Raw genomic sequence first — 16,269 nt, 5'->3', positions numbered from 1 at the left:
GGCCTCGCTCGGCCCCGCTCGGTATGGCTGGGCCTCGTTAGGACTGGCTCACTTTATGGCGCATTTCCATTACAGTTTAGGAACTGGGGCAGTATCTATAGTAACGCAGTGTAGGCGGAGCCGTGACGTGATCTTCAGAGGACCCCAGAAAAACAACACAACCGTTAGCTGTTAGCACTCAGAGCTCACAGCTCCTCATATCTGTTCAGAAACTAGACAAAAGTTAAACAAGTACAAACCACAGACTGCCTGTGTCATGGTGAATACAGTCGCTGCTTTATTTATGTCTGTATAGGCTGTTGTTGTGAGTGTGGACGGTCGGAGCATATACTGCGTTAGCTTAGCCAATCTCCATTTAGAAAACACGCATTTTAAAAGGTGTTTCCCCTGCCGTCTGTCTGCAGACTTGACAAAGCATTAATTCATGGTTTTTACTAACCGGTATCAGTATGTTGTTACTTCGGCATCATTTTGAAACGTGTATTACAATTAAATCACGGTCAAATATGTCCATCTTGTTGTAGTTGTTGCCCCCTTGCCAGCGACGCTCTCTCTAGTTTAGCATACTCAGCCTCGTTGTCTCTGGCCCTGGACCCACGATTTTATGAGGCCAGAAAAACTGTGAATTAGGACCCGCCGGCCGGTACTAGGCCAAGTGGAAACGCAACCAAAGACGGGCCGCTGACGTCACAGCCCTCTTAAACCGGGCTGTAGTGGAAACGCGCCATAAGAGTCATGTGTTAATGTCCTGTGGTATAATGTGCAACAGTGTGCAATCTAAACAATCAAGTTATTGGCTTCAAGTGAAGAATTGACATCCCCTCCATCACTTGGTATAAATACTACAGAAGATACAGTTGGAGTTCATTCCAACCATTTAACATTTTTTTTTTTTTTTAGTTTCAATTAGACAAAAAACTAATGGTTAAGATTGAATAAGTGCAAATAAGTCAAAAACTGACAGGAAACTTCTTTAACTTATCCAAACCCACTCTCTATTTACTTATGAGACTGATTAAAAGAAATCTCTTTGAAGGATTTCATAATTGAATTGTTATCATAATACATTTCTAGGGGAAAATAAAACTGTTGATAGTTATGTAAATTAGATTCAATATAGATTTGGCTATTGTCTGATATAAAGTAATATGTTGATGTCAGTCACTTTGTAAAAGAGTTCTGTCCTTTTACAAAAATAAATATGTGAAAATGTAAATCAGATTATATTTATGAATTGATTATATGCTAAAATGTTTGTTTTTGAAAGAAATTATCTCATAACTGTACCTTCTCCATTTACATTTGATGGAAATATTGGAATTCTTAACTGAAATCTCTTGATTTGTATGATTGTCATTTTGTTGTAGAGATTCTTCTCTGTGTAAGGGTCACCTGATGACAGCATTCAGGTTGAGAAACCACGTACATGTGTTGTGTATAAGTCGTTTTTCCCAAAAACATTGAGTGTTGTGTCACAGCACCAATTCCATTTTAACTCAGCGGTTGATGGGCTCCCATACATGAATATGGATGTGAGGGCTGGGAGGGGTCTTCTCCGTGGACTCGGCTGATGTAAGTGATGTCAGTGAGAATGAAATCCCAGGCTGAGTTATAATACATCCTCGCACAGCTTTAACACACCAGCTCCCACAGCAAGCTTTTTGCAGCCTTTTCCTCTTTGTCTTTCTAATATAATACGGCTGAATTCAATATTAGAATATTGATATAACGTTTTTTTTATGTTAATTCAGTTGCCAGGTTATTAAGTCCATCTAGCGAGACCTTTTAACTGTGATATAAATGTGGCGAACTGAGATTATGTTCTGTCACTGCATTGATGCATTATCGTCCACGCCTGCATCGGGATGCATCTTAGAAACGATTATTTCAACACCCCTCAAAGCAATAGATTACTGCAGCGATGACAAGTTTTTGTATGTGGACCCGGAAGTTAGCATAGCAAGGGCTCCCTCAACTAAAAGCAATTGGATTTCGGAATAATCCAGAAAATATTAAAATATGAGTACTTTGTAAGCTTTTAATAACTTTTGAAAATCCAACTCATAAAAAAAAAAAAAAAACATTGACCTTGAGACCAACTAGCCAAGAAGTGCTAAAATGCTGACTCATTTCCAGGTGTAGGACTCATTCGTCTCAGCTGTACCCTCTACACACTGTACCCCCTTCAGTAATGTCAAGAGGAGTGACTGAAGGCTAGATCTCCCCACAGGATGAGCTAGGAGCAGCATCCACCACCGTTTGCACATTAGTCTCCAGCCTTCACCATTATCTAACCAAAAGAAATGCATGACATTGAATTAAGCTTTTAATAAAACACACCCTCCAGCACATTTGTGAAGGATTGCATGTATACGTTGATGAAACTGAGTTTATTACTTTAGCTCTTCCACAGCTGCAGCAGGCCTATGGCTGCTTTTATGTGACTGGAGCTACAGCACGCCCTGCCAAAGGTTACTCCAGTTCACGACAGAATTGGCTCTCAACATTCATTCCAAATGCCCATTCCTCTTTTTCATATCTTTAATTCTTTACTGCCTATTTCTGTGTGCCTACTGTATATGCATGCTGACAGTCATGTTTCCCGGTCAGTATTGTGTTAAACCCTCTCAACCTCTATTAAAAGTGAACAATTACTGCACGGTATGGAGGACTAGACACGCTCTCCATGCCATAAAAAAAGAAGAAATTAGATAAATCTTTCTAACTAAGGAACTTCCTAGGCGACTGGAATGAAATATTCAAAAAACTCGACAGCAGACTAGAAGAAGCTGCATCTAGGATAAGCAATACAGAGGACCGCAATGACTCACTGCTTTCTTACATTTTGTAAAGTAATCAGTATCTACAAGTGCCAAGATTTGGAATATGGAGATAGACGTAACATCTGAGAATGTATTTGTGGTTTTAAAAGTAAAACCAGTAAGAGAAACAATCTCTTCTTCCTCCTTCCATATATTAATTCCACGTTCCTCCACTCCACCTCATTAACAGTACCTGACAGCCTTTAGCTGTCCTACATCCTTCACTGCATCTCTGCTGCCCATCCTCTGTTGACTGGGGAATGATAAAGTGTTGAATGAGGGCAGTTAAAGCCTTTGACCCCAGGCTACAGTGTGCCGCTCCACTCTGTGTCAGACAAATGGGCTACTTTGCTGAGCAATCTGGATGCCAGACTGACATGAATAGACTTGTCTGGAGGTGTGTTTTCTCACTGCTTACATCTCATAAAGTGAGGACTGACTGCAGATACACTATACTTCTTGATTTGTGTTTAGACAAGCCCACTTTTCCCAAGGGCATTCTGCTTATAGACTTCCTTGGATAAAGTGTCAGCTTTAATGGCAACATGACTGAATAAAAACAATAGGATTATTCAGACTAATATGACAGAATATTTTTGTTCTGAAACAATATACTTTATATAAAAACCTATAAGTAAAACCAAACTTAAATGACCTCTTCCCCAAATGATACATACTCATAGACACTGAAGTGCTGTGCAAGTTCATTCATGTCCTATTAGAGTAGTTAGCCTGTCGGTACTAAATCAGTTCTGATGAAACTCGTAACTTCAGTAAAGATGCAATAAAAAAATTGAAGAAGATTAACTGACAATTATTGACCAAATGTTTGGATGCTGAGGCAATTAACACTAAATCGCAATCAAAATCGCAAATTTAAGTTGAACATTCTCATATTTTTGTCAAATGAAACCTGGTACTCATAAAAAGCAGAGTCTCAAATAATTGGCCAGTATAAGCAATAAACAGACTGCTTATTGTCTCTCCTAACACTGAGGAAATAATACAATGGAAATACTACATGTATAAGATAATCATAAAGGAAGTGTTGAGATGTTGTAAACAGTATTCCTCAGTATTCATTAACACCCAAGTTATTATGGGTTTGTTTGTGCATGGTGGATGGTTTAATACCAATTATACTTCCTGCCTGCTACATGGCTACATGTGTCTGCATGATGTAAATGTTGTCATCTGTCTGTGGCCACATAACAAACCAAACATGTGTTTATAAAGACGCCCAAATATATTATAAACGGAACCAAATGTTTCTGTTCATGTTCACATCCCTCATTTGCTTTAGGCAGACAATTAGAGCAACTTGCACTAGTTTCCTGCAGTAGGAATGAGTCCTTAACCTGAAATGAGTTAGCATTACACACTTCCGGGCTCCCTTGTCTTGAGGTCATTTGTTTTTTGAACGTGTTATTGGATAGATGCCTGAAATAAAGTCTCTGGATTCACATTTAGTCTACAAAACACAATATTTATAAAAATCCCATTGCTTTTAGTTGCTATTTTTTAATATTTTGTGAAACTTTATTGACCCAACTATTATATTCAAAGGATAACATATTCTAATGACTAATTGATAATGAATTACAGTACATATATTTGCAGCCATTTTTGCATTTAAAGTGACCCTGTGGTTACATTTGACTCATGAAGTTCACATACGTATGTAAATAAAAGATGAAGAGAGAGTTAGCTGAATGAAACTTGTCGGCTCCCAGGTTTAGCATAACCAATTGGCCCAGTGTCTGTAAAGAGCTGATGTCAGATGTCAGTAATTCACAGACAGGCGTAGTTAATGTCTGCTATTGCCTCCGGAAGGAAAAATGGCTGCTGTATATTTCACTGAGGTCACGTCTTTATGTCCTCCCTACTGATGAGATGAAGGAGAAGAACACGCTGTTAGAGACGGAGAGAAAAGGAAGAGGAAGAGGAAGATGAAAGGGAGAGGTGGAGGAGAGACAGAAGCAGGGGGAAGGAAGTGGATTGAAACGTATAAATTAGATGTCCTTTCTTACAACGCTCTGCGTGTCGCTCTCTATCCTCTTTACATTTATCATCAGCGTGTGTGTGTAGGGAGTTCACCATGAGGTCATCAATTAAGCAGTCCAGCAATAGTGTGAGTCATACTGCAGGCGTGTGTGTTAGGCATTCTGAGACTTTGTGGTTGTAAGAAAGGTGAATGTGAATTTTCTTTCTCTCCTGTTCTCCCTTTTTCAAACAATAACTTTACTCACTCACTCATCCAAACACACACACACACACTGTGACATTTCATTAGCTAGTGTCAGTGTGCGTTCAGTGGTGCAACCGCGGCAGGGTCCGGCTAACATCACAACCTGCCATGTGACTGTCTGCCCGCCTGCCACCCTCTACTGCTGCCTTTTGATATGGAGAGCCAGCCAGAAGAGCCTGGAGATGCCTTTTAAAGAGGAGGAGAGGGAGCGAGAGAGCAGGAAAGCAGAAAGAGAAATATATTCTAAACGTCTCTGTTACTACTATTGGCCTGAGAGGGAAAGAAGCAGGATTAAAGGAGAAAGAAAACAGAATATGGAAAAATATTGTGTTTTATCTCATTTCAATAGGCATTATTGACACAACATATGACATTTGTTGCAAAAGCACAATTACGATTATGAAAGGCAATGAGTGAAATTAATAAATTAATGAAATAGATATTGGAATAAGTATTATCACACCACATAATCATTTTACAGTCATTACAGTGGCGTGCATAGTTCACATTTAAAAAAAGAAAAATCATATATATACATATCATCTAAGTACTTTAGTAAGTGACAACATAATACGGAAAAGGCACGTTAACTTACATGATCTGCTTTTGTCGGTTACGACCGGTTGTTTCTGTGAACAGCAGAAATGATGCGGTCGCAAGGAATTGTGGGACAGCATTAATTCCTTTCATTACATTTAGGATGGTCCAGTGTATCCTAAAGCAGCGGTTTTCATAGTGTGACGCGCGCCTCCCCGGGGGGGCGCCAGAGAGCTTCAGGGGAGGCGGAGCGTGAGAAAAAAATAACGAGAAACCGTGAAATCTAGCTAGTAAGTTAACTTCAGCTAACTTTATGCGAGCAGCAACATGGATCGATTTTTAGTGAAGTTACCTAAAGTGAGAGAGGAGACAGCGTCTGGCAGAAAACGTCACTTGCACACTTTTGGCTGTCTGTGGAGACCGAGTTCCCCCACCTCTCCAAAAAGGATGTAAAGTGCTCATTCCCTTCACTTCCGCCTACCTGGGTGAGTGCGGGTTTTCCGCATTGACTTTGATCAAAAGTAAGTACCGGTCAAGCAGGGGCGGATCTACCGGGGTGGCATGGGGTGGCAACTGCCACCCTAAAAATAGCCTTGCCACCCCAGTTGGCAGCTTTGTTTTGAAATAAAAATGGTGGCTCATCGGACATTTATGAGAGAAAATCCCTAATGTCCGAGTGCAAGTGAATGCAGCACAAGACGCGAGCCTTGTAACCCCTCCCCCGGCCCTGGCGCGAGCGAGGAAATGTGATTGTCGGTGATTTCATTTGAACGGGACGGCGCAAAACGAGAAGCATTCGGACCCAAGTAGACGGAAGGAATGAGGTATTTGCGGTCTACAATGACAGAGAAGAGACTTTCAAGCGTGACTGTACTCTGCATTGAATCAAAACGCACTATAGCTTTAAATCTTAATAAGTCTGTGAGGCATTTTGCTGAACAAGATGGTAATCGCCACATTCAGCTGTTATAGGCATGTCAACTTGATGCTCTGCTCACGGATGACTCGATGAGCATAATAAACTGTTAAGATGATGACCTTACGTGTGTAAATATATATTTTTCTTTGTGGGGGTCTGCCCCCAAAAAACAGTTTTAAGTCTTGAGCAAGTCAAATAAGACGGTGTGTAAAACTACACTGCCCAAAAAAAAGTAACCACTTTGATTTAACTAGGCCAGTAGGTAAAGGCATTCCACTGGATAATAATACCCCTGCATTATAGCAACAACAACAACAATAATAATAATAATAATAATAGCAATAATAATAATAGCAATAATAACTGGGAGGGGGGGCGCGGCTGTTCTTATGTTCTCTGAGGGGAGGCTCACCTTCCCACACTTTGAAAACCCCTGTCCTAAAGGAAGCGACTAAGCTCCTTTCCTATCATTTAGAGAATCCAAACAGCTCTTATCATGGCTGACACTGAGTCACTTCCTAGTCTTTTCACATTGTTAGGAACCTTGATGAACAATAAACACCATTCGACCCCAACCACTGTGCCATTTAAAGCAGTTTTTCACTTTTCGCTGTGATGCTCAGTGTTTTTTCTGTTTGTGTGTCTGCGTAGGTGCGATGGATGATGTACTGGATTGTGTTTGCCCTCTACACTGTGGTCGAGGCCATCACTGACCTAACACTTGCATGGTGAGTACCACACAAATACACACATGTTTACCAACTACTAAAAAATAGTTACACAGCAATCTCTTTTTATCATTATCTAAAACTCATTGTCTCAATTGCCCTCTCATACTTTACTATATGTACACTGCACCTTCACTGACTGTACAATACTTTCACCAGTGATCATTAACCTGTTGAACCCCATCCCCCCGCCCCCGGGCGGAAAAACGCATCATCTGCAGGAAACAGCGTCTGAGGGCTTCTTAATATTTAATAAACTATGAATGTTTCATATCCATGTAACGGGAAGAAACTCAGCTAACTGATGATATGAACCATTTTTAGCAAAAATAAACACAAGGCTAACGCTGAGCCTCTGAATTAGTCCTGAGCGAAAAAATGCTAACGCCGTTAGCACAGAAAACACGATATAACACCCTTATTACTTATCGTAACTGCACATCCAACATATCGATTAGCATCGTGAGAGTACACAGAATCGATAGGTATCCAGTGTTTCCCCTAGGTTTACTGCTTTGGGAGGGTGCTGCTGTGGAATTGGGATATATATTTTTTAAATAGAGCAGAGAGAGGAGCTGTGGATTATTGTTATTGATTAATGCATCAGTGTTTCTTAGGGTCAAAAACACTAAACTCACAACTTAAAATGAAAGCGTTTAGTTTATTTAATAAAAGAGCACATGTTCAATGTGAAAAGCGACAGTAGATATAGATTAGTTGCAATTTGGTGCTATATATATATATATATATATATATATATATATATATATAAAAAAAAAGATTAATACAAAAAATTAATAAATTATAATTTTTTTTTTTTTTTTAAACACCTTGAATTTCAGGGGGGGGCGTGGGGCTCCGTTTGCGGGGCGCAGTGCCCCTCCAAGACAATGGTAGGGGAAACACTGGTATCTATAGCATCACTCCATGATCAGAACTCGCGACATAATAAACGAAAACAGACATCACAACACGTGGCATTAGGTAGCAACCACGGCAATATGTCTTACCTTTGTCGTTGTCTGATCAAAAGTTGTCTTCAATGGCATTAAAACGATAAAAACGCTGCTGAAGTTGATCCATAGGTTAATCCAATGTGTCTGTGTCACTTTGAAATGATTTCTGATAATCCATCAGCATTAAAACTAGTTTTCAGATTTCAGAGCGTAAGACAGCTTTCGTTTTGGGGAAACTGCTTGCGCATAGCCCCCACTTCTCAATCGTAACGTGGAAATTCCCCTTCGATTCTATTGGCTCTAACGGTTAAAAAGAGATGTCAATCATCAAAATCGACCAATGGGTTCCAGAGAAATGGCAAAAACGCCCATTTCCACCCAAATTACCCCAGAGGTGGAGTTTTTTTTGCTAAACCTCTCTAAAAAGGTCAAATGTCACTTGTTTTGCATCAATCTTGATACAGGTTACTTATTATATGTTGTACTTTGGATTCCTAAAGCTTTTAGTCTACCATCCCATCATTCAAGGGTGGTTTTCACTATAAGTAAAAAAATAATACGGACACTATAATTTACAGTTTTTTACTATGTTCAATCTGAATTTTCTTTTAAAATAAAAAACATCTATATTGATTCTGACTTTTCTACATCCAACTCACAGGTTTATCATTACTTTGAGAAAAAAGATTATGAATTTTCCCCTTTTAGAAGGGAAGATATGGTCATTTGTTCTGGGAATGTCATTTTCGAGCCTGAGACCTGAAAAACAGGCTCAGGGCTTAACAGGTTAAAGAACACTCAAAGATTTGAAAGGTGCCTTTCATCCCACCGGATGTGGGGAAGTGGAGAGGTTTTGAATGGACAATCTGAACTGAACTCAACAATACACGTCCCGATCGTCCATATGTGTTGGGGCTGATCCCTAACCTTGATATAGTGCCATGTAAAACATCATTTGAAGGTGAAAGAAACTTTTGTGAAAGAGCACCACCACCAATTTGGTAGGCTGAAGCACAGTCCAACTACTGTTTGCTCATTGTTATCCTTTCTTTTAGTTGTAAGAACACCACAGTGTGGGAGGATGATAGCCATGGCAATGTTGTGTGTGTGTGTGTGTGTGTCCAGGTTTCCTCTGTACTACGAGCTGAAGATAGCCTTTGTGATCTGGCTGCTGTCCCCTTACACCAGAGGAGCCAGTCTCATCTACAGGAAGTGTCTGCACCCCCTCCTGTCCTCCAGAGAGAGGGTAAGATGATCCATGTGTTTGTTGCTGAGAATATTACAGTCACACCTCGTTGTGCTTGATTAAGTGGTCTACTAGAAAACCTAATTGTCTTCCTGTAGGAAATCGATGAGTATATCGTGCAGGCCAAAGAGAGGAGTTATGAGACCATGGTCAACTTTGGGAAGCAAGGCCTGAGCATCGCAGCCACCGCCGCCGTGTCTGCAGCCGTCAAGGCAAGTGTCTCTTAATATCACATCATATTTGTTTAAAGGTGCTTTTTATAGCATTTAGGGGTTTATATTTTAGGGCTGAACAATTCATCTGAATTGTATCCAAATCGCAATGGTCTAGTAGTGCAATATCCATTTGGTAAAGGCAGATTATATGCAAATATTATTCTACATTAATTTTTCCCGGCCTACAAACATTTTTCACAGACGTAATAACAAAACGTAAAAAGTTTTGTACAGATCCATATTTCAATGATTATATGAAAAATATTTCAAACATTTTCATTCCCTTCAATATCATGAATCATATCATAAGTGCAATATCAAAAATAACCGCTATTAGTTAATTTTTTAGATCGTGCACTCTTAATTATTTGTATCATTGATTTTTGATTGAAAAGGCCTTTTTGTATTTACCAAGAAATCCCAATAATATGGCTGATGCAGTTTTTACCCCTTATCTCAATTTTGTGTTATTTATCAAATGAAGACGTTTCCCATGAATACTTTTCCCTCACCTCAGTCTTGCTTAGCTGAGGTTGTTAAACATGGAAGAAAGTATATGTTTTGGCTTCATTTGCCTAGATACAAGTGTGTTCTCAAACCTGTTTATGCAGGAAAGCAATCCAGCAGGTTGTTTGCCAAATTCAAACTGCACTTAAACGGCTTATTGAACCACATGTAAAAGAACACAGACAGACTGTAATTGGTGTGTAAATGAACACAGGAGAGCTGCATTAATATTTTAAAGATGGTATGTAAAACATTGAGCTCATGCATATGTATCCACTCTGAGTGTGTCTCTGAACCAGCTTGTTGTTCAGAAGCTACCACTCACTGCAGCCAGAATAAAAGAGGTGTGTGAAGTGGTTTCATCAGCACTGTGTGAAACCCTGGGTGTGTAGGATCATCCTAGTGATCTCCTGGTTTAGGCTGCGCTGCACTGAGGCAGTGGAAATCTGCTCTGAAGTCAAGAGCCACATTCAAAGCAGGTGCTGTGTAGGGGAGCTATAGCTAACTGCATGAAACTGGACTTGTTGAGCCAAATCTGAAAGAAGACTATTAAGATGATTATGAGTAATGATCCTTTGGAAGGAAAACAAGTAAAAAACATTACATTACATTACATGTTACTTGTTAGACGCTTTTATCCAAAGCGACTTGTTTGAACCTGGGCTCCCCTGATCCGAACACCAACGCACTCCACTGCGCCACACGCCTCCCTATATGGGCGTGTGGCTCAAAATCATGTTTTAATTTTTAGATGGATCATGTTGGTCAGCGTATTTTGATGAGTCATCCTTTACCTCCTTTAATGTTCTTTTGTCTTGCAACAATACCATGTTTTCATACTTAAAATGTCAAAATTAGATGAGCATAAACTTTTCAAAACTTTAACAAAAACGATATTTCCGGTTTGTCAATCAGGATAATTTGTTATGGAAAATTAATTGGAAGGTTAAAAAAACAACAGGACGAATCTGAATGGGTATGATAATAGTAGAGATATATTTTAAAAGATAAAACCATGCAATATTTACTAAAATGAAGGGATTGTGATGTTATGAAAATGGGGTTATATGAGGTACTTGATAAGTGCTATATGCAATTTAGAGCCAGCCAGATGTAAGTACAGCACAGAATCAAATCAAATCAAATCAAATCAGATTTTATTTATATAGCACATTTAAAAGCGATTTTTGGTCGAGCCAAAGTGCTGTACATGTAATAAAAAACACATTACTACAAATCACAATAAACGACAATAAATTACAACAGATATATCTTAAAAACAAAATAAAAATAAAACACACGGAAAAGTCAGGAGTCGTACTCCGCTCTAACTAGAAAGCCAGAGAGAAGAAGTGTGTTTTTAGTTTAGATTTAAAAACCCCTAGGGTCTGGGCCGACCTCACATGGAGGGGCAGAGTGTTCCAGAGCCTAGGGCCAGCTGCTGCGAAGGCTCGGTGCCCTCTGGTTTTTAGCCTGGTCTTGGGCACTACCAGCAGCAGCTGGTCAGCAGACCTTAAAGCTCTGGCTGGGGTGTAGCGCTGGAGCAGTTCAGTTATATAGGCAGGAACCAGCCCATTTAGTGCTTTAAAAACAAATAAAAGGATTTTAAAATCAATTCTGAACCGAACTGGAAGCCAGTGTAGTGAGGCCAGAATAGGGGTGATGTGGTCACGCTTTTTGTGGCCAGTCAGCAAACGTGCAGCAGCGTTTTGGACTAGCTGTAAGCGTTTGATTGAGGCCTGGTCCATACCCACATACAGAGCGTTACAATAGTCCAGTCTCGAGGTTACAAAGGCATTAATAACCCTTTCTAAGTCATTAAAAGATAAATACGACTTGGTTTTGGCCAATAGTCTTATTTTAAAAAAGCAGGATTTTACTACGGTGCTGACCTGCTTGTCGAATTTAAAAGTGCTGGTGAAGGTCACTCCAAGGTTCATGACCGAGGGGAGGATGGTTTTTTTGATAGAGCCCAGAATATCAACCAGAGAGGCTGGAGGTTGCGGTCCAAAAAAGATGACCTCGGTCTTGCTCTCGTTGAGGTTGAGGAAGTTTTTGCTCAGCCAGGATTTTATCTCTGCTAAGCAGTCCATCAACAGAAAGCCAAACAACATACTGCTGGGGATGGGGGAAGCAGCAAAACATATTTTAGAAACATAAAAACAAATCTGAATCTGTGTAACCTCACACTATATTAAGAATATTTTCACTGCCTTATCTTAAGTCAGCCCTTTAGGTGGAGAACTGAGGCTGTTATCTATGCAAGCTTCAAACCCAAAATAATGAGGGTAATAAGGGTCATTCCTGGCAGGACACTGAAGGGGCTGGCTTTAGGAGGCAACAACATACATATTATGGCAAACAGTGATCAGAAAACGGCATCATGTGCTAAAGTATCCCTGTTTCTATCAAAGTACTCTGGATTTAGTTTTAAGCTTCCTTAACAAGAACCAGGTTGCTCAAATCCAGGCCTCTGAAACCAGGATATGATGTGTACATGTACGTGGGCATAACCAAGACACAAACCCCGATCCTACCAGAGATACAGGTGTATGTGAACTGCATTCAGCTGAGCTGTTTGGAAGTCTAAGGGAAAACTAGCCCTGGTGAAACTCCACGGGACATTCATTCTCTTTCATTACTGATGTCCACAAGCTCTTCAGTCTTACTGCTTTGAAAACTGGACCACTGTTACTCTTCAATTCAATTAGCTTGTGTAGACTTACATTCAGCCACAGTGTGCCCTTATTCTACAGTGTGAGACTTGTTAAAACCCTCCTGTCTCTGCTAACATTAAACATGCCATTAATCACTGCTTCAAAGACATGCCGCTCTTACCCTCCAACATTCCACTCTCTCTCTCCCTTTATCTCCTATATTCCTTTTATTTCTATTGCCTCTCCTTGTCTTTATTGTTTCTCTCTTCTTCCCCTCCCTCTGGGGTTAATCAGCACAGTTTTAGGTCACAGTGCTGTTTCAAATCCTTTCAAAGCTTGTGGTGGTTTAAGCTGGAATGTGATTAACCTTGTACAATAAAAGCAGCTGCATGGTACATGAAGTCCGCCTGTCTGCAGCGCCTGACAGACTGGAGCACACAGAGCACCTTTACACATTTCAGTGCTGTGGTTTTGGTTTACAAATGCATCAGTCGTTTACGGATGGGGTTTTATTGAGTATGAAACTCCTGAGACTATAAGCACCACCCTGTATTATGCATGCAGCACACATGCATATTGATGTGCATGTAGCCTGAGGCTGATTTGAAATGGCATCTGCAAAGCCTCTACAGGTGTTAGTAAGCAGACTGGTTCCTGAACAATTCTTTATTTACTGCTTCCTTTAATGACATGATATTACATTCATTTATAGTAGCTGACACTGTAACCCAAATCAAGTGAGCAACAAACAAAGAGTGCATACAAACATATGGGAAATATGAATCAAATCAAATCAAGTTTTATTTATATAGCACATTTTTAAAACGATTTTTGGTCGAGCCAAAGTGCTGTACATACAATAAAAACACTTTACAATAAAAACACTTTACAACAAATACAACAGCACAAATAAAAAATCACACACAGGGAAAAGGAGTCGTGCTCCGCTCAGACTAGAAGGCCAGAGAGAAGAAGTGAGTTTTAAGTGTAGTTTTAAAAACCCCTAGGGTCTGGGCCGACCTCACATGGAGGGGCAGAGTGTTCCAGAGCCTAGGGCCAGCTGCTGCGAATGCTCGGTGCCCTCGGGTTTTGAGCCTAGTCTTGGGCACTACCAGCAGCAGCTGGTCAGCAGACCTTAAAGCTCTGGCTGGGGTGTAGCGATGGAGGAGTTCGGCTATATAGGCAGGAGCCAGCCCATTTAGTGCTTTAAAAACAAATACAAGGATTTTAAAATCAATTCTGAACCGAATTGGAAGCCAGTGCAGTGAGGCCAGAATTGGGGTGATGTGGTCACGCTTTTTATGGCCAGTGGGAAGACGTGCAGCTGCGTTTTGGACTAGCTGCAGGCGTCTAATTGAGGCCTGGTCCATACCCACATACAGAGCGTTGCAGTAATCCAGTCTCGAGGTAACAAAGGCGTTTATAACCCTTTCTAGGTCTTTAAAAGATAAAAACGACTTGGTTTTGGCCAATAGTCGTATTTAAAAAAAGCAGGTATTGACTACGGTGCTGACCTGCTTATCAAATTTAAAAGCGCTATTGAAGGTCACTCCAAGGTTCATGACAGAGGGGAGGATGTTTTCATTGAGAGAGCCCAGAATTTCAACCGAGGAGGCTGGAGGTTGGGGTCAAAAAAAGATGACCTCAGTCTTGCTCTCGTTGAGGTTAAGGACATTTTTGGCTCAGCCAGGATTTAATCTCTGTTAAGCAGTCCATCAGCTGCTGTAGTGAGTTGACATTTGAATTGAGAGGCAGATAGATCTGTACATCATCGGCGTAACAATGGAAGGGGATGTTGTGTTTTGTGAAAATACAGTATGTACTGTAGAAAAAGGATGGGGCCCAGAATCAAGCCTTGGGGAACCCCACAGGTAAGAGGGGCTTTGGCAGAGGAGAAGGTACCTAGCTGCATGGAGAAGCTACGGTCTGTCAGGTAGGACCTGAACCATTCAAGGGCAGAGCCTGTGATGCCTGCGGACTGTTCGAGCCGTGACAACAGGATGCTATGGTCCACAGTGTCAAAGGCAGCTGTCAGGTCTAACAGCACCAAGACAGCTGGGCTACCTGAGTCGGCGGCTAGGAGCAGATCATTAAAAACTCTTAAAAGGGCTGTTTCAGTGCTGTGCATGGGTTTGAAGCCAGACTGAAACTTTTCATGGATGCCATGCGTGGTTAAGAACGACTGTGGCTGGGCGTAGACTACTCGCTCCAGGGCTTTAGATAAAAAAGGTAGCTGGGAGATGGGCCTAAAATTTGCGAGAATGGAGGGGTCGAGATTTTTCTTTTTAAGTAGTGGCTTGACCACGGCATGTTTGAAGGAAGCTGGGACACATCCTGAGCTAAGAGAGGTAAGTTATAAAATACTTGCTCCAACTGAATCGAAAACATCTCTGAGAAGGCGAGAGGGAATGCTGTCTGAGGTGCAGTTTGTCGGCCGCAGGTGCTTGACTACATCCGAGAGAGAAGAGAGGGATACAGGCTCAAAGTGGTCGAGGACAGCAGGGCACAGAAAAGGAGCAGGATCTGGGGTAGCACTAGTGTGGGCTACCCTAAGAGCAGATACTTTTTCAATAAAAAATGTAAGAAACTTATCACAGAGAGTAGTCGATGGCACAATTGAAGAAACATCACAGGGATTAATGATAGAGTTGAGGACATTAAAAATAACCTGAGGTTTATGGCTGTTTTTGGAGATTAACAGAGAAATGTGCTCTGTTTTGGCTGCTTTGACTGCCGTCTGGTAGTCAGAAAGGCAAGCACGAAGGATTTCTAGGGAGACATGGAGTTTATCCTTTTTCCATTTTCTCTCTGCACGCCTGCAAGCGCGTCTGAGAGCGCGAGTACAGTCATTGAGCCATGGCTCTGATAGAACTTTGGTGCGTCTAAGCGTAAAAGGAGCAACAGAATCCAGTATTAGGGTACATGTCGAGTCAAACATGGAGATAAGCTCATCAGCACTAAGAGCACAGTTCACCTCTAATTTACAGATCGGAGAAGCATTAAAAACATCAGAGAACTGTGAGGCAGTCAAGGGGTTAATCGAACGCAGACGACGCGCAGGGGCACGTGATTCGACTCCTGCGGAAGGGTTCGAAGTTGTAAACAGAACCGGTAAATGGTCTGAGATACGCGTTGCTGCACATATTTCATCCACAGAGACAGACAGTCCAAACGATAATACTAAATCTAAAGTGTGTCCTTTTTCATGTGTTGGGCCAGCCACGGACTGAACATTTCATTTCCTGGTTATCCCGGCCAAAACTATTTCTTTTCAGGATATTATTCCAATAATGATCAAATATTGCCTTAAAGAGAGCACTAAAACATAGTGGAATCCACTTTACCTTTTGTTAAGAAACAAATATATATTCACATCCCTTTATGTGAATATCCTTTTAGAAAAAAAATAACAATCTTAAATACTCATAAATCAT

General features: G+C 40.8%; 1 protein-coding gene across 1 annotated transcript in view; it reads left to right on the top strand.

Moving 5' to 3' along the window:
- reep3b (receptor accessory protein 3b) overlaps positions 1 to 16,269 on the top strand; it is a 45,950-nt gene that overhangs the window by 17,754 nt on the left and 11,927 nt on the right. Inside the window, 3 exon segments of the mRNA XM_034119278.1 lie at positions 7,178 to 7,254; positions 9,336 to 9,456; positions 9,555 to 9,668. Of these exon segments, the coding sequence (XP_033975169.1) occupies positions 7,178 to 7,254; positions 9,336 to 9,456; positions 9,555 to 9,668 (312 nt within the window).

Source organism: Trematomus bernacchii, unplaced genomic scaffold (genome assembly GCF_902827165.1).
Source record: "Trematomus bernacchii unplaced genomic scaffold, fTreBer1.1, whole genome shotgun sequence".
NCBI classification, from domain to species: domain Eukaryota; kingdom Metazoa; phylum Chordata; class Actinopteri; order Perciformes; family Nototheniidae; genus Trematomus; species Trematomus bernacchii.
The sequence above is the reverse complement of the archived record's forward strand: the minus strand, read 5'-3'. Positions and strand labels throughout refer to the sequence as shown.